Genomic DNA, 21,915 nt, shown 5'->3' with positions numbered 1-21,915 from the left:
GGGCACAAGGGTCCAGGGAGGGCTGTGGTGGGAGGGGGCCTTTGGCAGGGAGGGGGACAGCTGGGTCCTGGTGCAATCGCTGGCAGAGCACTGCATCCCTGGCTCCTCTGGCTACATCCAGCCCCATCCTGTCTGTCCTTGTGCTGTGCAGGGCTGCTGCCTGAGGCTGAGAAGGGCAGAGAGCAGTTTGGGGGGGTCAGGGCAGGGACGTGACATGGCCCAGGCTGAGCTCAGTCCCTGTTGCCTCCGATGGGGAGTAGGAGAGGGTGCAATGGGGGAACTGCAGGGGCTGCAGGCAGGACTCTGCCAGAGCCTCTGGGACAGGAGGAAAGGCCGGTGCTCCTGAGCCTGTTGCAGGCAGGAAGCCTCTGTGTGTTGCCACCATGAGCCAAAGAGGATTTCCAGATGGCACCAACCCCACCAAAACCCCAAGGTGCCCTAGCAGCCCAGTCCCAATGTTCTGGAGATGGGCTCCGTGGCTTGCCCTGAGCTGCTGGAGCCACAGGCTTGCATTGCATCCCATGTCCCCAGAGTGTATCACCACTCAACAGCCATCCTCATGTGGGAAGGGGCAGCACCCGCTGCCTCCCTGCATGGTGCTCCAGCTGTGTTCTGCTGCCGTGTTCGCTGTCGTTGTGCCCTGCTACATCCGAGTGCCGTGTGTCATGTGGAGCAGAGCTGTGTGCTGCATGGGGCTGCCAGTGCTTCTCCAGCCCGTCCCTGGCTCCTGTGCTCAGTACCCGCCCCTTGCCCAGCAGCATTCCTGTGTTGGTAGCAGCCTGTTTCCCTGCAGTTTTGTGTAGTTTTGGCCTTGGATTTGGGGTTATCCTCTTCTGCCGAATGTCTTGCCATTTCTCTCCTCTACCAGCCTTGGACTTTCCATCTTCTAGCACTCCTACATGCTCCACCTCTTTCCTTTCCCACCCCCTTTCCCTCTCCTCCTGTTTTAGGCACTCGCGGCATCCTTCCCCTCCAACGTGGCTGTGGGTAGAGGGAGCGCATGGCAGCAATGGCACCTCGGGCACCCTGTCCCCGAGTCCCTCTGCCTGCCCAGGATTAGCTCATAAATGCTCAACCCTGTGCAGTCATTCCTTCGTCACCCCTTGTGTCCGTCCCCCCCATCCCTCTGGGTGTGGGGTGTGCACAGGGAGCTGGTTCCTGAGCCCAGCTGTGAGCACACAGCAGCACCCAGAGCCCTCTGCACCCATCAGGAGCACAGCAGCCACCAGGGTGCTCAGCACCCATCCATGGGCTCACAGCAGCATCCAGGGCACTTGACACCATCCACAAGCACACAGCACCCAGAGCACCAGTGTCTCTCACCCGCTTGGTGTCACAGCCCCCAGCAGAGGAGCACCACATCTAGGCTTGGTTCCCCTTGTCAAGCGCCCCCTCTTTTTCCCCAGAGCCACTCGGGTCTCGGGCACCATCACTGGAGGAGCCGCCGAGCCCTCGAGCCTGCCTGCTGCAGCGGCTGCCTCGCTTGGCAGTGGGGGAGAGCAGGGACGGCGCGCTCCCTGAGGGCGTGCGTAGGAAGCTGTAGGTGGCACCTCATGGTGGGTGACACTCTCCAGCCACTGCAGTCCCAGGGCTCCCAGGTAGGAGGGTCCTAGTGGGGTCCCTCACAGAGGAAGGGGTGACTGGGGATGCTGGCAGGGTAGGAGATGGGGGAAGATGTTCACGGCAGTGTGTCCCAGAGGATGGTGGCAGGAGAAGAGGAGCAGGACCCATGGCCAAGAAAGGGGTTGTGGAAAGAGCTGCTGAGAAGAACAGGTCCCATCAGGCTGGGGGGTGCCAGGGTCCCCTCCAGTGGGCTCTGTCATGCCTCACTGGCACCTCCTGGGGTTGATTTGTGTCCCTGTGTTTTTGTTGTCCTCCCTAGATCTTTCCCAGCTCCCCACCCCACACGTTCACTCCACTCCAGCCCCTCCGCCAGGCCCTTCCCAGCCCATCTCTCATGCTTCCATGGCCACCGCTTCATCCTTCACTCCAGCTCCCATCCAAGGTACCGTAAGCTCCTTTTCTCTCTCTTTACGGACCCACTGCTCCCTAGCCCAGTGGGAGAAGCTTCACAGGAGGATGGTGGCCCAGCCCTGGGCCAGGGACACCCTTGCCACATCCCAGGTGCCCAGCCAGGCTCCAGTCCCTGTGCAGCCGCTTCTTGGTGCGTGTGAACTCTGCAGCCACTAACTCAGCACTTCAGGGTAGTGGTATGCAACAGAAAGAGCCGAGGACCCAGAGCCTGGGCTGCGTAATGGTCCTTCCAGCTCTTCCTGGCAGGCTGTGGCAGCAGCTACCTGTGAACTGCCACCTGTGCCTTGTGTCTATGTGAGATGCAGTCCCTCTGCCCTGTTGCCTCCCCTGTTGTCTTCCCCACCGTGTCCTATCCGAACGCCGCCTCTGAACGTTTCTGTTGCCGTCCCGCATAAGCTGATGGGGCATGATGAGAGTGGAGTGGAAGGAGGAATTGTCCTGCGTACCACAGCTAGCACAGGATCCCAGAGGAGGCTGCGCTACAGGATGCGGCTGACTTAAGACTGGCCTTTAGGTCCCACCTGCCTTGGGGTGCTGCCTCCTTCTGGGGTGCAATGTGTGGCTGTGCCGGTCTGCACATCACCCGCCTGCTGGCACGGCGCAGGGGAAGGGTGAGCCTAGCCTGGCTTCAGTCTGTGCCCAGCCTCCCCTTCTGGGGCAGTGGGACTGTGGCTGTACCTGAAGGTAGGTACCATAGGCTGTGCAAAGCATGTTACCAGTGCTGCTCGCTGGGACACGTCGCAGGTAGCTGGGCACAGGGATGGGTTTGCCCATCACAGCTCTTCTTGGCTGCCTTCTTGCCCCAGCAGGGCTCCTCTCATCTCACCCCCTGCAGGAGCTGGCACCGGTGGCCAATGCTTCCCACTCCTTGCTTCCCCTGCTGCCTTCCCTTTTCTTGCTCCCACCTCGACAGCTCTCGTCTGCAGCAGGATTGAGCTGATGGCATCGAGCCAAGCAGGATTGGGCCCTCCGAGGTGCCCGTCTGCAGCTCTGAGTGGTCCATGGGATGAGCAGCAGCCTCTGCCATGCAGCAGGGCCTACAGCAGCTCCTTCTCTCTGTTTTCTCTCCCTCTGCTGTCCGGGCAGATGCCAGTCCAGTGCCCTCGACCTCCAGCACGTACCATGCAGTGATCGGCGGGGTGGTTGCTGTCATTGTCTTCCTCCTGCTCAGTCTTCTCATCGTGTTGGGACACTACCTGATCAGACACAAAGGTACGGGGTGGGGGAGCTGTACAGAGCAGGCACGGGGCCGAGATCCCTGTGCTGCGTCGGAGCAGGCAGCGCCGGGTGTGCTCCCACCTCGGCGGGTCTCTGGGAGCAGGGCTGCATCCCCAAAGCAAGTGGGCAGTGTGGGGCAGGGGTGAAGGGAGGCAGCTCCCCATCCTGCAGGCCTGCCCCGTGTCTGGAGAAACCCCGCGCAGCCAGCGGAGCCCTCCTGGGTTTGGGGGCTGCTGTGCCCAAACTGGCACCAACCCAGCGTGGAGATGTCCCAGTGAGTCCTTGAAGCTGGGCAGCACCAGGTGGGGGCAGCTCCTACCCTAGTTCTTGATCTCTCCTTCGTGGCTTGGTACCCACCGCCCCAGGACTGCCTGTGTCGCTGTCCCCGTCTGTGCCTGACCCCACCTTCTCCCTTTCCCTGCCCGCCTTGCCATCCCTCAAGCCCTCCGCCTTCCTCTTTCCCCTCCACCATTTCTACCTCCCCATCCCTGGACTTTTCATCCGCCCGGCAGGTACATGCATAAGGCACGGGGAGACGGTCCCATCCAGACATCGGCAAAACCCAGCAGAGGTGATGTGTGAGTAAGAGCCCCCCATCCCTGCCCTCTGAGCCCAGCAGAGCTGCCATCTCTGCCCCATGCTGTGCTGGCTCCAGGGGCAGCCAGGAGCTGGAGCCTCCTTGCAGATGGCAGTTTTGCAGAGAAACCCTTCAGTTTCCTGAGGAGGAACAGGAACAGGGATGCAGGGAGGAGCAGGCAGTGGGGAGGGCAGGAGATGTGCCTGGGGACGCGGGCAAGGGCTGCTGCCTGTGAAGGGGGAGGCAGTTTCATGTTCTGGCTAGAGACGACCGTGAAAGCCCGGAGCAGCCCGTGTGAGGCTCGGTCCCCAGGCAGGGTTTGTCCCAGGGAAACCGGTGACTTTTCCATTTCAGGCCAAACACAAAGGACTTTCCTCTCACCTCCGCTTTCCAGCCAGCTCTCAGGCTGTGCCACCGGGGTCCCTCCAGGCAGCCCAGCCTCCCCCTGCTTGCGTGGGAGCAGGGTGCCAGCAGGGCTCCCCTGTGACACTGACCCCCCTCTCCCCACCCAGGTACCTACCTGACCCATGAAGCCAAGGGGTCGGACGATGCCCCAGACGCCGACACGGCCATCATCAATGCAGAGGGCGGCCAAGCCGGTGGAGATGACAAGAAGGAGTATTTCATCTAGGGGCATCAGAGAGAGTGAGAAATGGAGCTAACAGACCCCGATGGAAATGGAAACCAGACCACAAACCCCACTCAACCCAACAGATTTTCTCTCACGCCTGGCACGGGCAGACAGACGGACAGAGGGATGGCGGGGCAGAGAGCAGAGAGCGACCGGCCTGAGACATGATGCTTCTTCTTGAACTTGTACAAAAAGTTATTACTATGAACAGCGAAAGCCCCGGCCCCGTTTGCTTGCTTGCACCTCCATCCCTGCGACCGGCGCTCGCGCAAAACACAGACCAACCAGTGAGTGAGCGACTTTCCTTCTTCCTTTGGACCTTTGCTTTGGTTTCGTGGCTGCTCTTTGCTTTGGGCCCTTGGTTGGGGTGTTGGGCTGGGGTCGATGTAGCTCTTTCCTTTGTTTCTCTTCATTTTGGTTTCTTTGACATCCAAGGATAAAATCAGGTCCAGGCTCTGGTGCAAGCTCGGGGCAGCTGGGCAGCCCCTCTGTCACAAACACTCGCCCTGTGCCTCCCACTGAGAGCCGGGACCCATATTCCCATTGCTCCCCGCAGCCTCGGCTGCTGCGTGATGGCCCCGGCCCCAGCTGGGACAGGGAGCACGGCTGGTGGGACAAGAGCGGGATGCTGACAGGCAGCGTCTCTGCCTCCGAGGTCTCGGCCCGTGGCTGGGGTCAAACGGGGAGGGACCCTAGGCCCCCGCCCTGATTTTATCCTTGGTGGTTCTTGTTGAACAGTGTCCATTCGGGAGGATAGCTGTCCTCGTGCGGTAGGTGTGTGAAGGGGGGTGAGCTTCCAGGGTGGGAACTGCTGAGCCCCCCAGACAGACTGGGAACTGCCAGACACTGCAGCTCCCCAGTCCCACCCCAGCGGGAGGGGGGAGGGCAGAGGTTTGGGGGTGAATCCAGAGAAAAAGCCCCAATTTTACAAATTCGTAGATTGGAAGTGTCAATTTAAACCATCTATTGAGATGTTCAGTGCAGGAGACCACCTGCGCTGGGAGCACTGGGCAGAGCCAGGAGAGCCGGTGGGCCTGCAGCCATCGCCACTTTCCTCTTTGCTGGGCCCCTCTGGGGTCCCCAGAGCCTCTGCAAAAGTAGTTTAGACCCTGAGGGTAGCTTTAACCAGAGCTGGCACCAGGGGAGCTGAGCTGAGCTGGAGACGACCTGCTCCCCAGCACAAGCAGTGCAGAGCAGCGTGAGGCCTGAGCTGCTTCTGACCGAGGAGATGTGCAGAGAGGGGCACCACCAGGGTCTGCTTCTTGCAGCTTGGAGCTGTCTGTCCCCTTTCCCTCCCCAGCCCCTTCCCAGGGCAGGTGTGAGCTTGGAAAAGGCTGTTGCCCTCTCAGCTCCAAGGGCTGCAGCCAACAGCGGCTGAAATGCCCAGGTTTAGTGTCTTGGAAGTTCAGGGGTCTCCAAGGAGGTTTGAGGGGGCTTGCCTTACCTCCTGCCCGTTTCACTGTCTCTTCCAAGACAAAACCAAGAAGCTCTCCCAGCCTCTCCAGCACGTCCCCAGGGTCCGCTTGGCCCACCCCAACCACACAGCCACAGGATAGGGCTGCAGGGGACTATGCACTCCAGCAACTGCAGGACACCCCACACCCCCTGGGAGCCAGGCCCAATCCCTCACTCTCAGGATGAGATTTTCCAGCTTCCCAGCATTTCTTGGTCTGGACACAAGGGGTTTGTAGGAGCTGCCCTTTGGCTGGGCACTCCTTCGATTTCAGGTTGTCTGGAGGAGGAGAGCCCTTCAGGAAGGAGGAAAAGGCCGTGATGGTGTGGGTAACCTCACCTTGGAGGTAGAGGAAGAGCTTGTCCTCCACTGTGGGGTACCAGGTGCCCATGGAGCAGGTAATATCACTCCCATCCAGACCCTGCAAGCGTGTGGCACAAGGAGGATGCCCACAGGGAAGCCATCGCAGAACAAGTGGGCTGGAAGGGGGCTGGGACCAAGCAGACAAGGAAGAAGAGGTATGGCTTGGTGGCAGGCACAAGGTGTGAGCGAGCGATGCATTTGTGGCTATGCACAGGTGTGACTAGGTTCACCGTGGCCAGGAGCACGCGGGCAGCAGGGTGTTAGCACCTTGAGAGAGAAGTGCGTGAAGCCTTCGTGGTACGTGGCGAAGAAAACCTGGGGTTTTCTCGATGTTATTCCTCCCTTCCCATCTCTTTGGAGGAGGACGTTGGCCTGGAGTCCCAATGGTAGCTCCGAGCTCATTTCGAGGGATGCAGCAGTTGCTGCCGGAGATAACACTGCAGATGTCGATGCTGTTAACTACTCCACTGCACACTGAGCATGTATGAATGTGCGACCTGATGCTTTGCTGAAGATCCACTATCAAATAGACATAATTCCTTCAAATAAAAATGCAAGGACGTGTTTTCAAGTACAGTTTAATCTCAGTGTAAGTCTACATGCTGTAGATGGTCACAAAGAGAGCCCCAGCCTGGGTGTCTAGGAGGGAGGGGGGTTAACTGGTCTCTAGGGAAAGGGAGGTGGGAGCTGAGGTTGGACAGGGACATTTGTGCCCCTTTGAGGCAGCATGGGAATGGCCGCGGCTGGTGTCTCCCCAGTGCCGCTGCTCCAGAGCTGCTTCAAGGGCTAGTGCCAGTGGTCGCCACATTGCCCTGGTGAGAGAAGTCAGGATTTCGCCTTTTTGAGGTGCCACGTGGCATGGGATGTGGCAGGATGCAGTGGTGGGGGGACTGGGCAGGGCGTTGGGGCGGGACCTGCTGCCTGTGGCAGATGTCAACAAGGGGTGGGCTGCGTCTCACCCTGGGTGGGCCTGTTGTGCTGCTACACCCACGTGAGAGGCTGAGCTACGGCCCTAGACACCGCAGGTCCTGGGAGCGGTGGGAGCAGGAACGTAAGGCTGCGTCCGCAAGCAAGAGCCAAAGGGCTTTGGTAGTCGCAAGGGAGCAGCAGACCCACGGCCCAGTGGGCACCAGGGCAAGGGAGAGCCTGTGTCGTCTGTGAGGGGTGACATGTACAACAGGTCACACGTGTGAAGAGGGAGGCGCTCTGGGATGAGCACGCGGGTTGATGGGGACAGTCTCATGAGGCTGCAATGGGGCATGTCACAGTGCAGGAGTGTGTAGTGATGGGGGACCTGCCGTGCTGCCAGCGGAAGGCGTGATGGGACACATCGTGTCGTGGGCATGATGGAGAAAGCATGTTGTGAGTTTGAGGCCCTGATGAATAGATCGTGTCATGGGTGTCATGTGTGGTGGGAAACACTGTTTTGGGAGCCCAGGGGTATGGTGGGGTACTCAGTGTGTTGAGTCTTTTGTGGTGATGAATACACGGTGTCACAGGTGTGCAGAGGGACAGGTACACAGCTACGAGTGGGGGCACGATGGGTGTCAGCTATGAGCTGCACCACACCATGAGCGTGTTAAGGTGATGGGGGGGTGATGGGGTACACCCTCTGTTGCATCTGGGGCACGGCCTGTTGTACGTGTGCATGGCGCTGTGGTACATCGGGTCAGGGCTGTTAGGGAGGGTTGGGGACACCGTGTCATAAGTACAAGAGGTGATGTGGGTTGTGTGAAGGGGTGAGAATCTTGATGCTAGCGTGGGGGTGACGCCACACACCATCAGCATCACGAGGAGGCAGTGGGTACATGGTGTCACTGATGTGGCTGATGGTGGATGTGCCACACTGCGGAGGGAAGAAGCGACTGGGCAGGTGGTGCTGCTGGGGCGGTGACACTCTGTGCCGGGAGAGGGGACACCGGGCTCCTGTCCCTCCCTGCCATCACCCAGCAAAGCTGGGCAGTGTCACCACATGGCTGAGAGAACCCAGGGCACCGGCCTCCTCCCTGGGCCTCGGTGGCCCCTTCAGGAGTGGGGGGTCCTTGTTGGCCATGTAGGCAGGGGACCTCCAGCCCCATGTCCACCCTGTGCCACCACAGTCACCCATGCTGGACCCAGGGCATCCGAACTGGGACGCAGCCAGGGCCCGCACCAGGGGATTGAGGAGGATTCAGGACCCCGTGGCCCTCGTTTGCAGCCAGGCCTGTTCACTCCCACTCACCAGCCCCGGCAAGGCTCTGGCTGCTTCCCAGCTGGCACTGAACTCTCAATAGACACGAAAGCCATATTTGTAGGGAGCTCTGGAGACGCCATGGGGCAGCAGCGGGGCAGGGCAGAGGACGGTCTGTGTTGTTGTGCTGTGTTCTTGTATGTACATAAAAGGGAGACAACGAACGTCAATGTGACTTTATAACCTTTCTAATATCCTGTGGTAATCTCGGAAAATAATCCTATAAATATATCTGGATTACACACGTTACCTGTGTGTGCGTCTCTACTTCTGCCTGCACACACCGGCTGCTGCTGTGGCCTGGGAGGTGTGGTGGCCGTGACCCCCTCAGGGGAGGGGGCAGAGCTCAGCCTCATGGGGGGACACGGCTCACCCCGGTGCACAGCATGGGAGGGGCACAGCCCAGGGAGACATACCTCAGCCCCCCTCAAGCTCTTGACCCTTGCCCCCCACAGCCCACCAAACCACAGTCTCCCATCAGCTGCCTGTCCCCAGACCCCCTGTGCAGACCCCCAGCCCTTTCACCCCCAAATCCCCCCACCTTAGTCCACCAGACCCCCACCACAGACACCCAGGCCCTCACCCTCAGCTTTTCCCAAATTACTAGCCCCCCCCCACCCCCCAGTAACGCTCAGTCCCAACCCCCTGAGCCCACACCCCCAGCCCTCCTGGATCTTCCCACCAGGCATGAGGGTCACGAAGGACCACCAAGTGCCACCAGCCCCTGCTGGCCACCCGCCAAGCTGGGCTTGCCGCCTGCTGCAGCCCAGGGAGCCTGTGACGCAGCCCCGGTGCCACAGGATGACCCTGCAAGGTCCGGCCTCCCGGTGGGGCATGCCAAGGAAGATTTCCTGCACGTTTCCTCGCTGTGTGGGAGCGGGAAAGCACCGCATGCCTGGGCTGCCCTGCCACGGGGTCCCCATCCTGCACCCACAACACCCACAGAATCACAGGGGTTGGCAGGGACCTCTGGAGCTCACCCCGTCCCACCCCTGCTGGAGCAGGCACCCCCAGAGCAGGGGCACAGGGCCGCGTCCAGGCGGGGGGTGAATGTCTCCAGGGAAGGGACCCCACAGCCTCTCTGGGCAGCCTGTGCCCCTGCTCTGGCACCCGCACAGGGAAGGGGTTTGTCCTCATGTTCAGGGGGAGCTTCCCGTGTTCCAGCTTGTGCCCGTGGCCCCTTGGCCTGGCGTTGGGCACCGCTGGAAAGAGCCCGGCCCCATCCCCCTGACACCCACCCTTCAGATATTTATAGGTATCGATAAAATCCCCCACAGTCTTCTCCAGGCTAAACAATCCCAGGTCTCTCAGCCTTTTCTCATATGGGAGATGCTGCAGTCCCCTGATCATCTTCGTAGCTCTCCGCTGGACTTGCTCAAGGAGTTTCACATCCTTCTTAAACTTGGGGGCCCAAAACTGGATGCAGCCCCCCGGATGTGGTCTCACCAGGGCAGAGCTGGGGGGAGGAGAACCTCTCTCGATCTGCTGGCCACGCTTCTTTTAATGCATCCCAGGACACCGCTGGCCCCCTTGGCCCCAGGGGCCCGGTGCTGGCTCAGGGTCACCTCGCTGCCCCCCAGCACCCCCAGGGCCTCTCAGCAGAGCCGCTCCCCAGCAGGTCCCCCCCAGCCTGTGCTGGTGCGGGGGGTTGTTCCTCCCCAGGGGCAGGACCTGGCACTGGCTCCTGTTGAATTCCCTGAGGCTCCCCCGGGCCCAGCTCTCCAGCCTGGCCAGCCCTCGCTGGGTGCCAGCACAGCCCTCCAGTGTATCAGCCGCTCCTCCCAGCTCGGGATCATCAGGGAACTTGCTGAGGTTACACTCGATCCCATCATCCAGGTCACTGATGGATATGTTGGCCAGGACTGGGCCCAGCACAGACCCCTGGGGAACACCACTAGTGACAGGCCTCCAGCCAGGCTCTGCTCCACTGATCACGACCCTCTGAGCTCTGTTGTTGAGCCAGGGCTCTGGCCACCTCACAGTCCCCTCCTCCAACCCCCACTGCCTTAGCTTGCCTGTGAGGATGCTGTGGGAGACAGTGTCGAATGCCTTACTGAAGTCAAGACAGACAACACCCACTGCTCGCCCTTCATCGACGCAGCCAGTCACGCCACCATAGAAGGCTGTCGGGTTGGTCAAGCATGATCTTCCCTTGGTGAATCCATGTTGACTGCTTCTGATAACCTTCTTGTCCTTGACATGCCTGGAGATCACCTCCAGGATGAGCTGCCTCATCACCTTTCTGGGGACAGAGGTGAGGCTGACTGGCCTGTAGTTCCCCAGGTCCTCCTTCTTGCCCTTTTTGAAGATGGGAGTGACATTTGCTGTCCTCCAGTCCTCGGGCACCTCTCCTGTCCTCCGTGACTTTTCAGAGATGATGGAGAGTGGCTCAGCAAGAACATCTGCCACCTCCCTTGGCACTTGCGGGTGCATCCCATCGGGGCCCATGGGTTTGCGAAGATCCAGTTTCCATAGGTGATCTCTGACCCAGTCTTTCTCAACCGATGGTAAGTCTTCCTTTGTCCCAATTTGTGCTCTCTTCTCCGGGAGCTGGGATGCCTGAGGGCAGCCTTAGCAGTAAAGACCAAGGCAAAGAAGGCATTCGGTAACTCTGCCTTCTCTGCACCCTGCGTCGCCAGGGCCCCTTCCTTGCTCAGCAGGGGGCCCACTGTATCCCCAGTCTTCTTTGTACTGCTGATGTATTTAAAGAAGCCCTTCTTGTTATCTTTGACATGCCTTGCCACCCTCTACCCCAGATCTGGGCTTGCACACAGCTGGCATCCCTGAGATAAAATGGCACACAGCTGAGTCCGGGCCAGCAACAGAAGCATCCTCACAGCCAGGATGCCTGTAAATACAATTGCTAATTAATGTAAGTTGTTCTGCGAAGAAGTGATTGTTTCCTGCCTGAGAAATTACAGGCTTGTGCTGGCAGCTCGCTGACTTTACCGGCAGCAGTGGCCCGCCTGTTTCCTTCAGGCCTTGACAAAAGGGATTGCCAGGCTGGGAGGGCTGCTATTACCGAGGCAGCTCTTATCTCGTTACCGCAGTCCTTCACCTCCCTTTCCAGTGGGAGGAGCGGAGCCCGAGGGAGAGTGAGTGCAGCAGGCACCACTGTGCAACACCGCTCTTGGAGAGCGTGCCCCGCTGTACGTGGTGCCCACTGGGGACCGTGCCCCGCTGGGCTCAGCGCCCTGCAGCGAGCACACGCAGCTGACCGTTAGCGGCCACGCACAGCACCCACTGGAGATCCTGAACAGAGAGGAGCAGGTGCCGTCCTGGGACACACATCATGGGCAACTGCATCCCAGTGGTGAGTGCCTCTCCCCTCCCCTGCCGCTTTTCCCCGGCAATTTCCCATCCTGGACGCAAGGGCTGGGGCCACATGGGTACACGGGGGTGAGCAGGGCCACAGCTTGCAGTGAGTACTGCCTGCAAACACTCGCTTGCACCCATGCGCTGGGGTCTGCAACCCTCCTTTGAGGCTGTAAGAAAATTTGTGCTTTCATGCACAGCAGGGCCAGCCCGGGACAGTCCCACACCCCAGAGGTATCAGCTGCAGGCAGCCTCCCCCCTTCCCATGGCGTGTCCCTCCCTCATAAATCGCCCTGCTCAACCTGCACCGGGGCTGTATGTGGATCCCCCGGCAGCAGTGGGACAGCAGCCCATCAGAGGGGATGTCTCAAGCAATGCCGTGGCATGTAGGCACCTGCAGTTGGCCAGGTACGTCCCTGCCTGACACCCACTGCTCTCATTCACAGAGCCCCAGCGTCCTGGAGAGCAAAAACTCCCTGGACCTGCTGGACATCATGGGCAACTTCTCCTACAATGACAACAATACAATCTTCCTGGACTACGATGCTGCACCCTGCCACAACCAGTACTGTCCCCTCTTCCAGCGCGTGGCCCCCACCTTCCTGGCTGTCACCTGTGCCATAGCCACCCTGGGCACTGGGGCACTGCTGGTGGCACTGGTCAAGCGGCCCCACGCCTGGGGCTGGCCCCAGAGCCGAGTGCTTGTGGCCCAGTTGGCAGTGGCCATGGGTCTCTTCGCCACCCTGCTGCTGCCAGTGGCGGTGGGCATCAGCCAGGGCTGGTGGCTGGGCACAGGGCTGTGCAGGCTCACCCACCTGCTGTGGCACTGCAGCCTCTTTGCACAGGGGCTACTGGTGGGCAGCAGCTCCTGCAGCACCGCCTGGTGCCGCTGGGACCCCCGGAGCTGGCGACTGGCTGTAGCTGTGTGGACTGGGGCACTGCTGCTGGCAATACCAGCAGCTCTCACCAGCGGCACAGTGGCGGCCCCAGAGACAACCTGCATCCGCCGGAGCGTGGACGTCCTCTCCCCAGTGTACCTGCTGCACCTCGCCCTCTGCCTTTGCTTCTTCCTGCTGCTGCCAGCAGGGCTGCTGGTGGCCATGCTGGCCATGCCACGGCTGAGGGCGGGCTGGAAGCCAGGCATCGGCGTGAGCTGGCTCTTCTTTGGGGTCTGGGTGCCTTACGGCGTGGCACTGGCTGTGGATTTCCTCCTGCAAGCTCAGCTGCTGCAGCTCACCTGTGCCACCTTTGAGAACTTTGACTATGTGCTGGGGCTGAGCGAGGGGCTGGGAGCGCTGCACTGCTGCCTGGGGCCCACAGCACTGCTCGCCACCCAGCTCTGCCGGCACGGGCAGGCACCAGTGAGTGGCAGCTAGTGAGCTCCTGACGCTGGGGCCGAGGTCCTCACACTAGCCCCTGGCCCCCCCGCTCCCAGCACCATCCCCTCTCCCCACCAGCCCAGCAGCTTCTGCCCACCAGGACCCAGGGGAGGGCAGCATGGGCCCATTATGTGCCAGGCGTGGTGCCTCTACTCCCTCCATCTCTTCCTTGGGGTCTCAGCCCCACTGTTTGGGGCCAGACATGCCGATTTGCTCAATGGAGATAGCCCTGGAGCCCCTCAAGCATCTCCCCAAGCCCCCAGGGGGGGTGTCAGCCCCAGGCTCCTGCACCCCCATGGGGACCCCTGAGGCTCAGCCCTAGCCCTCCCAGCTCCACGGGGAGATTTCAGCAGGCAGAAAGGGCAGCAGTGATGTGAAGTAACGGGATTTTCCACTCCCTCCTGGCGAGCTGAGCTAAGCGTCATGTCCAAGACCAGCCAGTGGGAATTATACACAATATATATGTCTGTCAGAGCTGCCCATTAATGGCAGGGACTGGGAGGCGCAGGGGGGCCTGGGGATGACATCCACCGCCTCCAGACAGTTTCCTGTGGGCCGAGGGGTGGGAAGCAGGAGGCGTGTGCTCCTTGTGCCTCCAAATTAGCAGGAAAAGTTCATAATGAATCTCTGCGGTCTATCAGTGGGAAGTGGGATGATTTAGATCCAGCACTGGAGACATCTGAGCCATGGTCCATGAGGGACGGCCACGTGCGCTCACAAGGCACATGGGATGCAAAATGGGTGTGGACGGAGAGCTGGAGGGGGAACAATGGAGGGGTGCGAGCCTGCGGCTGGGACCTGCCCCCCCACAGGATCCAGGGCCTGGCACAGTGGTACACAAGGAGCTGCCCTGGCTGAGTAAAGCCAGGTAAATTTACCCTGGTAAATTGAGGGACTGACTTGGTAAGGAACAAGCCCACATCCTCCCCAAAAAGGGGGGGGCCATCCATAGCCGAGAGCATCCTGCTGTTGCCCTGCCAACCGACCCCTCCAGCGTACCCATGCAACAGCCCTATATTCCCATCCTGGACCCCCTGCCCAGCAGCCAGCCCAGCACCGTCATTACGGAGCCCAGAGCAGCTGAAATGCCCCCCTTCCCAACCAGGCTGCACCCAGGCAGGGGGCACAGCATGTGAGCCAGCCCCGTCTGCTCGCAGGATGCATGGATGCCCTCAGAGGGTGCCCAGACCACAGACACCCTCGGAGGACACGGGACCTTTGGCCGCTCACCTTTGCTGCAGTTTCTTCTGCCACCTGGTGCCCACGGCTCCAGCTCTAGGCTCTGTCCCTTTGGCCAGGCTGGAACTAGCAGAGCCCAGGGACGTGCCTCAGAGGTGCAGATCGGGCCGAGGGGGCCAGGGGCAGCTTCCCTAATGCCTCTCGGATGAACTGGGATCAAACTGGGTTGCTCCCACAGAGGGTTTGCCCGGGGTTGGAGGGTGAGACAAGAGGACCGGAGGTGAAGCCACACAGCCGGGGTGCCCCCACCACCCGGGTGAGCACGCGCCTGGGGCAGAGCTCCAAGGGGAGCCCCACGCAGGCGGGTGACCAAGGGTCTTGTGGCACGGCCGCATGACAGCATGAAATTGCTCCTCCCGGGCGTGCCGGGCTGCTAGGGATAGGATTGGGGGGCACAGCTCCCCTCCCACCCTCCAGCCCATAAACCCGGTGGGCGGCAGCCCTGCGCTGAGGTGGCTCCTCTCGCAGCACCAGCCGCAGTGCCCAGAACCATGGGCCAGCTGCAGCTCTGGCTCGCCGCCCTGGCTGGGCTCTCAGGGATCATGGCCCAGGAAGGTAGGGGCAATGCTGGGGGACGGGAGCTGGCACGGGGTGGGACAGGTCCAGGGGGGGATGTGGCAGCAGTTCTCAGAACCCTCTGCTTCATGCCAGAACCGAGGCAGCAGGGCAGAAAGATGCTGGAGCAAGGCTGGGGTCAGCAGAGGGGACATCAGGGACCTGGAGTCACCTGGGGGGGACAGAGGAAGGCTCAGAGGCAGTCAGAGGGTGCTGCAGGACAACCCAACCTCCCGCCACATCCCCTCTCTCATCTCCCAGACCTGTACCGAAAGGTGTTCATCTTCCGGAAGGACCCCAGTGATGCCTATGTGGTGCTGAGGGCCAAGCTCGAGCAGCCACTGCAGAACTTCACCGTCTGCCTGCGGTCCTACACCGACCTGACCCGGCCCCACAGCCTCTTCTCCTATGCCACCAAGGCACAGGACAATGAGATCCTCCTCTTCAAGCCCAAGTCCAGCGAGTACCGGTTCTATGTGGGGGGCAAGTTTGTCACCTTCCGCATCCCCGAGGGCCACAGGGACTGGGAGCACGTCTGTGCTAGCTGGGAGTCCGCCACTGGCATTGCCGAGTTTTGGTTCAACGGGAAGCCCTGGCCCCGCAAGGGGCTGCAGAGGGGCTACACAGTGGGGGCGGAGGCGGCCATCCTGCTGGGGCAGGAGCAGGACGCCTTCGGGGGCGGCTTCGACGTCTACAACTCCTTCTCAGGCGAGCTGGCCGACATCTACCTATGGGACGCGGGGCTGTCCCCGGACAAGATGCGCGCTGCCTACCAGTCCCTGCGCCTGCCACCTGCCATCCTGGCCTGGAAGAGCCTGAGCTACGAGGTGAAAGGTGATGTGGTGGTAAAACCCCGGCTCCGGGAGGCACTGGGGCCATGAGACCCGCCTGGGGCCAGGGCTGGGGCAGCCTCAGCCCCCCCATCCCCCTCCCTGTCCCCATCACCCGGTCGCCTCTACAACCTGCCAAGAAGGAGGTACCTTCTGCATGCCCCAGCCAGGGAGCTCCTGTCAGGATGGGGTTCAGACAGAACCGGGCAGGGCTGGGGTCACCACTCAGCCTGGCAGGGTCCCCCAAGCACCAGCACCCACCTCCAACCTGTCACCAATGCCTGGGGCACCCTTTCTGTTCCCCACACCCCCCACAGCTGCCCCACAGCCAGCTCCCACATGGGCAGGACGCAGATCCACTGGCTCCAGTGCTGCCCAACCACACACGAAACAGCAGAAGTGATTAAGGACGAGCAGGCAGGGGCCCAGCACAAGCCCTCAGGGACATGGGACCCATCCCTGACGCCTGTCCCCACGCACACTCGCTGGGTCTGCAGGCAAACTGGCCCCAGGTCCCTCACAAGACTGCCAAACAGCCCTGTGGGTCACTGTCTCCAGGCACTTGGGGATGAAGTTCACGGGCAAACATCACCATTGCTCACTCTGGCACAAACACTGAGCAGCCCCAGATCCGCAGCATGGTGGCTTTGCAGCTCGCCCTCACCATGGAGGTGCCAGCGGCCGGGCTCGGCAGTGCCATGGGGCAGGTGTGGCTCTGCCTCCTCTCCCTCCTCACCGACCTGACCTGGCCCCACAGCCTCTTCTCTTACACCCCCAAGGTGCAGGACAATGAGACCCTCCTCTTCAAGCCCAAGCCGGGCAAGTTCATCACCTTCCGCATGCACCAGAGCATCGCGGTGAGAGATCACATCTGTGCCAGCTGGGAGTCCACCACCAGCATCATCTGCTTTTGGTTCAACGGGAAGCCCTGGCCCCGCAAGGGGCTGCAGAGGGGCTACACAGTGGGGGCGGAGGCGACCATCCTGCTGGGGCGGGAGCAGGAGGCCTTTGGGGGCAGCTGTGACACCCGGCAGTCCTTTGTGGGGTGTCCTGGTTTTGGCTGCCACAGAATTCATTTCCTTCGTAGCAGCTAGCACAGGGCTGTGTTTTGGGTTTGTGCTGACAACAGTGTTGATAATGCAGAGATGTTTTAGCTGTTGCTAAGTACTGCTTACACTAGTCAAGGACTTTTCCAGCTCCCCATGCTGTGTCGGGGGCACAAGAAGCTGGGAGGGGACACAGCCGGGACAGTGACCCCAACTGACCCCAGGGATGTCCCACACCACACAGCGTCGTGCTCAGTGTATAAAGCTGGGGAAAGGAGGAAGGGGGAGGGGGACGTTCAGAGTGATGGTGTTTGTCTTCCCAAGTCACCATTACGCGTGATGGAGCCCTGCTGTCCTGGGGATGGCTGAGCACCTGCCTGCCTGTGGGAAGGAGTCAATGAATTCCTTGTTTTGCTTTGCTTGCTTGTGCGGCTTTTGCTTTACCTATTAAACAGTCTTTATCTCAACCCATGAGCTTCCTCACTTTTCCTCTTCTCATTCTCTCCCCATTCTCTCCCCCATCCCACTGGGGGGGGTGGGGGGGGTGTGACTGAGTGGCTGTACGGGGCTTCGTTGCTGGCTGGGGTTAAACCATGGCACGGGGGAAATCTCATCCTTGTACATGTGGGACACAGGGATCTCCACCTCGGGGGTGAGGGCAGCCCCACAAAACAGCCCCACCAAAGACCCCATCTTTGGCTGGAGAAACTTCCCCTACAAGATCATGGGTGAGGGGTACCTGAAGCCCTGATGCCTGGTGTACAGCGCAGGGCTGGTACACTCCTGTGTTCTCACTTGGGGTGGCTGGCAAGCGCTGGGCAAGCCATAATTGCCATGGGGGCTGTGTCTCCCCCATTTTCCCTGCTGCGTAATCCCCCCCAACGCCACTTGGCCTCACATAAATGAAGAAGTGGGTTTGAAAAGCAGCAATGGTCTTTGCGGGTCGAACTGAAGCCCACCAAAACGCAGCGTGGCGCAGGTAATTAATTCAGGCTCAGAAAAATTGTTAGGGCGAGGCTCAGCAGGAGAGGAGGGGGGACAAGCCAGGGGAAGGGGCTGCCGCCAGCCCAGGGGCCCTGCTCCCATCCCGGGGACACCGGGGCCAGTGACAAATACGGGGACAGAGAGAGGGCACTCCCTTGCCCGGCACTGGGCAGCCGCCAGCCCCCAGCCGCAGAGCAGAGCCGGAGCCGGGCGGGTGCAGACCCGTGTCCCGGTTCCCCCGGGGGTGCAGTCCCGGTTCCCCCTGGGGGTGCAGTCCCGGGCCCCAGGGGGTGCAGTCCCGGCTCCCCCGGGGGGTGTAGTCCCGGTTCCCCCGGAGACGCAGTCCTGGTTCCCCCCGGGGGTGCAGTCCGGGCCCCAGGTGTTCAGTTCCGGTTCCCTTGGGGGGTGCAGTCCTGGTTCCCTTGTGGGGTGCAGCCCTGGTTCCCCCGGGGGGTGCAGTCCGGGCCCCGGAGGTGCAGTCCCGGTTCCCCCGGGGGGTGCAGTCCCGGTTCCCCCAGGAGGTGCAGTCCCGGCTCCCCCGGGGGGTGCAGTCCCGGAGCCCCCAGGGGGTGCAGTCCCGGTTCCCCCGGGGGGTGCAGTCCCGGAGCCCCCAGGGGGTGCAGTCCCGGTTCCCCCGGGGGGTGCTGTCCCGGTTCCCCCGGGGATGCAGTCCCGGCTCCCCGGGGGGGGTGCAGTCCCGGAGACCCCAGGGGGTGCAGTCCCGGTTCCCCCGGGGGGTGCAGTCCCGGGTCCCAGGGGGTGCAGTCCCTGTTCCCCCGGGGGGTGCAGTCCCGGTTCCCTCGGGGGTTGCAGCCCCGGTTCCCCCGGGGGGTGCAGCCCCGGTTCCCTTGGGGGGTGCAGTCCCGGTTCCCTTGGGGGGTGCAGTCCCGGCTCCCCCGGGGGGTGCAGTCCCGGTTCCCTTGGGGGGTGCAGCCCTGGTTCCCCCGGGGGGTGCAGTCCCGGGCCCCAGGGGGTGCAATCCCGGCTCGCCCGGGGGGTACAGTCCCGGAGACCCCAGGGGGTGCAGTCCCGGTTCCCCCGGGGGGTGCAGCCCCGGGTCCCAAGGGGTGCAGTCCCTGTTCCCCCGGGGGGTGCAGTCCCGGTTCCCTTGGGGGGTGCAGCCCCGGTTCCTCCGGGAGGTGCAGTCCCGGAGCCCCCGGGGGGTGCAGTCCCGGTTCCCTTGGGGGGTGCAGCCCTGGTTCCCCCGGGGGGTGCAGTCCCGGTTCCCCCGGGGGGTGCAGTCCCGGAGCCCCCGGGGGGTGCAGTCCCGGAGCCCCCGGGGGGGTGCAGTCCCCGTTCCCCCGGTGGGTGCAGTTCCGGAGCCCCCAGGGAGTGCAGTCCCGGCTCCCCCGGGGGGTGCAGTCCCGGCTTCCCCGGGGGGTGCAGTCCCGGCTCCCCCGGGGGGTGCAGTCCCGGAGCCCCCAGGGGCTGCAGTCCCGGGCCCCGGGGATGCAGTTCCGGAGCCCCCAGGGGCTGCAGTCCCGGCTCCCCCGGGGGGTGCAGTCCCGGAGCCCCCAGGGGGTGCAGTCCCGGCTCCCCCGGGGGGTGCAGTCCCGGCTCCCCCGGGGGGTGCAGTCCCGGGCCCCGGGGATGCAGTCCCGGAGCCCCCAGGGGGTGCAGTCCCGGCTCCCCCGGGGGGTGCAGTCCCGGTTCCCTTGGGGGGTGCAGTCCCGGGCCCCGGGGATGCAGTCCCGGCTCCCCCGGGGGGTGCAGTCCCGGCTCCCCCGGGGGGTGCAGTTCCGGAGCCCCCAGGGGGTGCAGTCCCGGCTCCCCCGGGGGGTGTAGTCCCGGTTCCCCCGGGGGGTGTAGTCCCGGTTCCCCCGGGGGGTGCAGTCCCGGTTCCCCCGGGGGGTGCAGTCCCGGAGCCCCCAGGGGCTGCAGTCCCGGGCCCCGGGGATGCAGTTCCGGAGCCCCCAGGGGGTGCAGTCCCGGCTCCCCCGGGGGGTGCAGTCCCGGGCCCCGGGGATGCAGTCCGGCTCCCCCGGGGGGTGCAGTCCCGGAGCCCCCAGGGGGTGCAGTCCCGGCTCCCCCGGGGGGTGCAGTCCCGGCTCCCCCGGGGGGTGCAGTCCCGGGCCCCGGGGATGCAGTTCCGGAGCCCCCGGGGGGTGCAGTCCCGGGCCCCGGGGATGCAGTCCCGGAGCCCCCGGGGGGTGCAGTCCCGGCTCCCCCGGGGGGTGCAGTCCCGGTTCCCCCGGGGGGTGCAGTCCCGGCTCCCCCGGGGGGTGCTGTCCCGGCTCTCCCGGGGGGTGCAGTCCCGGCTCCCCCGGGGGGTGCAGTCCCGGAGCCCCCAGGGGCTGCAGTCCCGGGCCCCGGGGATGCAGTTCCGGAGCCCCCAGGGGGTGCAGTCCCGGCTCCCCCGGGGGGTGCAGTCCCGGGCCCCGGGGATGCAGTCCGGCTCCCCCGGGGGGTGCAGTCCCGGAGCCCCCAGGGGGTGCAGTCCCGGCTCCCCCGGGGGGTGCAGTCCCGGCTCCCCCGGGGGGTGCAGTCCCGGGCCCCGGGGATGCAGTTCCGGAGCCCCCGGGGGGTGCAGTCCCGGGCCCCGGGGATGCAGTCCCGGAGCCCCCGGGGGGTGCAGTCCCGGAGCCCCCGGGGGGTGCAGTCCCGGTTCCCCCGGGGGGTGCAGTCCCGGCTCCCCCGGGGGGTGCTGTCCCGGCTCTCCCGGGGGGTGCAGTCCCGGCTCCCCCGGGGGGTGCAGTCCCGGAGCCCCCAGGGGCTGCAGTCCCGGAGCCCCCAGGGGGTGCAGTCCCGGTTCCCTCGGGGGTTGCAGCCCCGGTTCCCTTGGGGGGTGCAGTCCCGGTTCCCTTGGGGGGTGCAGCCCCGGTTCCTCCGGGAGGTGCAGTCCCGGAGCCCCCGGGGGGTGCAGTCCCGGTTCCCTTGGGGGGTGCAGCCCTGGTTCCCCCGGGGGGTGCAGTCCCGGTTCCCCCGGGGGGTGCAGTCCCGGTTCCCTTGGGGGGTGCAGCCCTGGTTCCCCCGGGGGGTGCAGTCCCGGTTCCCCCGGGGGGTGCAGTCCCGGAGCCCCCGGGGGGTGCAGTCCCCGTTCCCCCGGTGGGTGCAGTTCCGGAGCCCCCAGGGGGTGCAGTCCCGGCTCCCCCGGGGGGTGCAGTCCCGGCTCCCCCGGTGGGTGCAGTCCCGGAGCCCCCGGGGGGGTGCAGTCCCGGCTCCCCCGGGGGGTGCAGTCCCGGTTCCCCCGGGGGGTGCAGTCCCGGAGCCCCCGGGGGGTGCAGTCCCGGAGCCCCCGGGGGGGTGCAGTCCCGGAGCCCCCGGTGGGTGCAGTCCCGGAGCCCCCAGGGGATGCAGTCCCGGCTCCCCCGGTGGGTGCAGTCCCGGTTCCTCCGGGAGGTGCAGTCCCGGGTCCCCCGGGGGGTGCAGTCCCGGAGCCCCCAGGGGCTGCAGTCCCGGGCCCCGGGGATGCAGTTCCGGAGCCCCCAGGGGGTGCAGTCCCGGCTCCCCCGGGGGGTGCAGTCCCGGAGCCCCCGGGGGGGTGCAGTCCCGGCTCCCCCGGGGGGTGCAGTCCCGGCTCCCCCAGGGGGTGCAGTCCCGGGCCCGGGGATGCAGTCCCGGCTCCCCCGGTGGGTGCAGTCCCGGTTCCCCCAGGGGGTGCAGTCCCGGTTCCCCCTGGGGGTGCAGTCCCGGCTCCCCCGGGGGGTGCAGTCCCGGTTCCCTTGGGGGGTGCAGCCCCGGTTCCTCCGGGAGGTGCAGTCCCGGAGCCCCCGGGGGGTGCAGTCCCGGCTCCCCCAGGGGCTGCAGTCCCGGAGCCCCCAGGGGCTGCAGTCCCGGGCCCCGGGGATGCAGTTCCGGAGCCCCCAGGGGGTGCAGTCCCGGCTCCCCCGGGGGGTGCAGTCCCGGCTCCCCCGGGGGGGGTGCAGTCCCGGAGCCCCCAGGGGGTGCAGTCCCGGCTCCCCCGGGGGGTGCAGTCCCGGGCCCCGGGGATGCAGTCCCGGCTCCCCCGGGGGGTGCAGTCCCGGAGCCCCCAGGGGGTGCAGTCCCGGCTCTCCCGGGGGGTGCAGTCCCGGCTCCCCCGGGGGGTGCAGTCCCGGAGCCCCCAGGGGCTGCAGTCCCGG

The 21,915-nt window shown here is 64.1% G+C and overlaps 3 protein-coding genes across 8 annotated transcripts in view; all 3 read left to right on the top strand.

Moving 5' to 3' along the window:
* Positions 1–16,442, top strand: part of LOC104042915 (cell adhesion molecule 3) — a 33,859-nt gene extending 17,417 nt beyond the window's left edge. Inside the window, exons 8-11 of one of the 6 annotated variants that reach the window (XM_064474815.1) lie at positions 1,883–2,005; positions 3,121–3,246; positions 3,765–3,830; positions 4,342–8,755. In XM_064474815.1, coding sequence (XP_064330885.1) covers positions 1,883–2,005; positions 3,121–3,246; positions 3,765–3,830; positions 4,342–4,460 — 434 coding nt within the window. In that variant the 3' untranslated portion in view covers positions 4,461–8,755. Of the gene's footprint in view, positions 1–1,882; positions 2,006–3,120; positions 3,247–3,764; positions 3,831–4,341; positions 8,756–15,255 lie in introns of those variants that run through there. The other 5 variants (XM_064474817.1, XM_064474816.1, XM_064474819.1 and 2 more) reach the window with 5 other exon arrangements.
* On the top strand, positions 11,238–13,667 carry ACKR1 (atypical chemokine receptor 1 (Duffy blood group)). The gene is made up of 2 exons (XM_064474822.1): positions 11,238–11,819; positions 12,268–13,667. The coding sequence occupies exons 1-2, from the start codon at positions 11,799–11,801 to the stop codon at positions 13,195–13,197; spliced, it is 951 nt and encodes a 316-aa protein (XP_064330892.1). The 5' UTR covers positions 11,238–11,798; the 3' UTR covers positions 13,198–13,667.
* Positions 16,443–16,462: 20 nt separating the features above from the next.
* On the top strand, positions 16,463–17,636 carry LOC104045202 (serum amyloid P-component-like). Its single transcript, XM_009505145.2, has 2 exons — positions 16,463–16,863; positions 17,468–17,636. The coding sequence occupies exons 1-2, from the start codon at positions 16,463–16,465 to the stop codon at positions 17,619–17,621; spliced, it is 555 nt and encodes a 184-aa protein (XP_009503440.2). The 3' UTR covers positions 17,622–17,636.
* Positions 17,637–21,915: the final 4,279 nt, after the last annotated feature.

Source organism: Phalacrocorax carbo, chromosome 28 (assembly GCF_963921805.1).
Source record: "Phalacrocorax carbo chromosome 28, bPhaCar2.1, whole genome shotgun sequence".
Lineage (NCBI taxonomy): Eukaryota > Metazoa > Chordata > Aves > Suliformes > Phalacrocoracidae > Phalacrocorax > Phalacrocorax carbo.
Note: the sequence above shows the minus strand (reverse complement) of the source record. Positions and strands in the feature narration are given on the sequence as shown.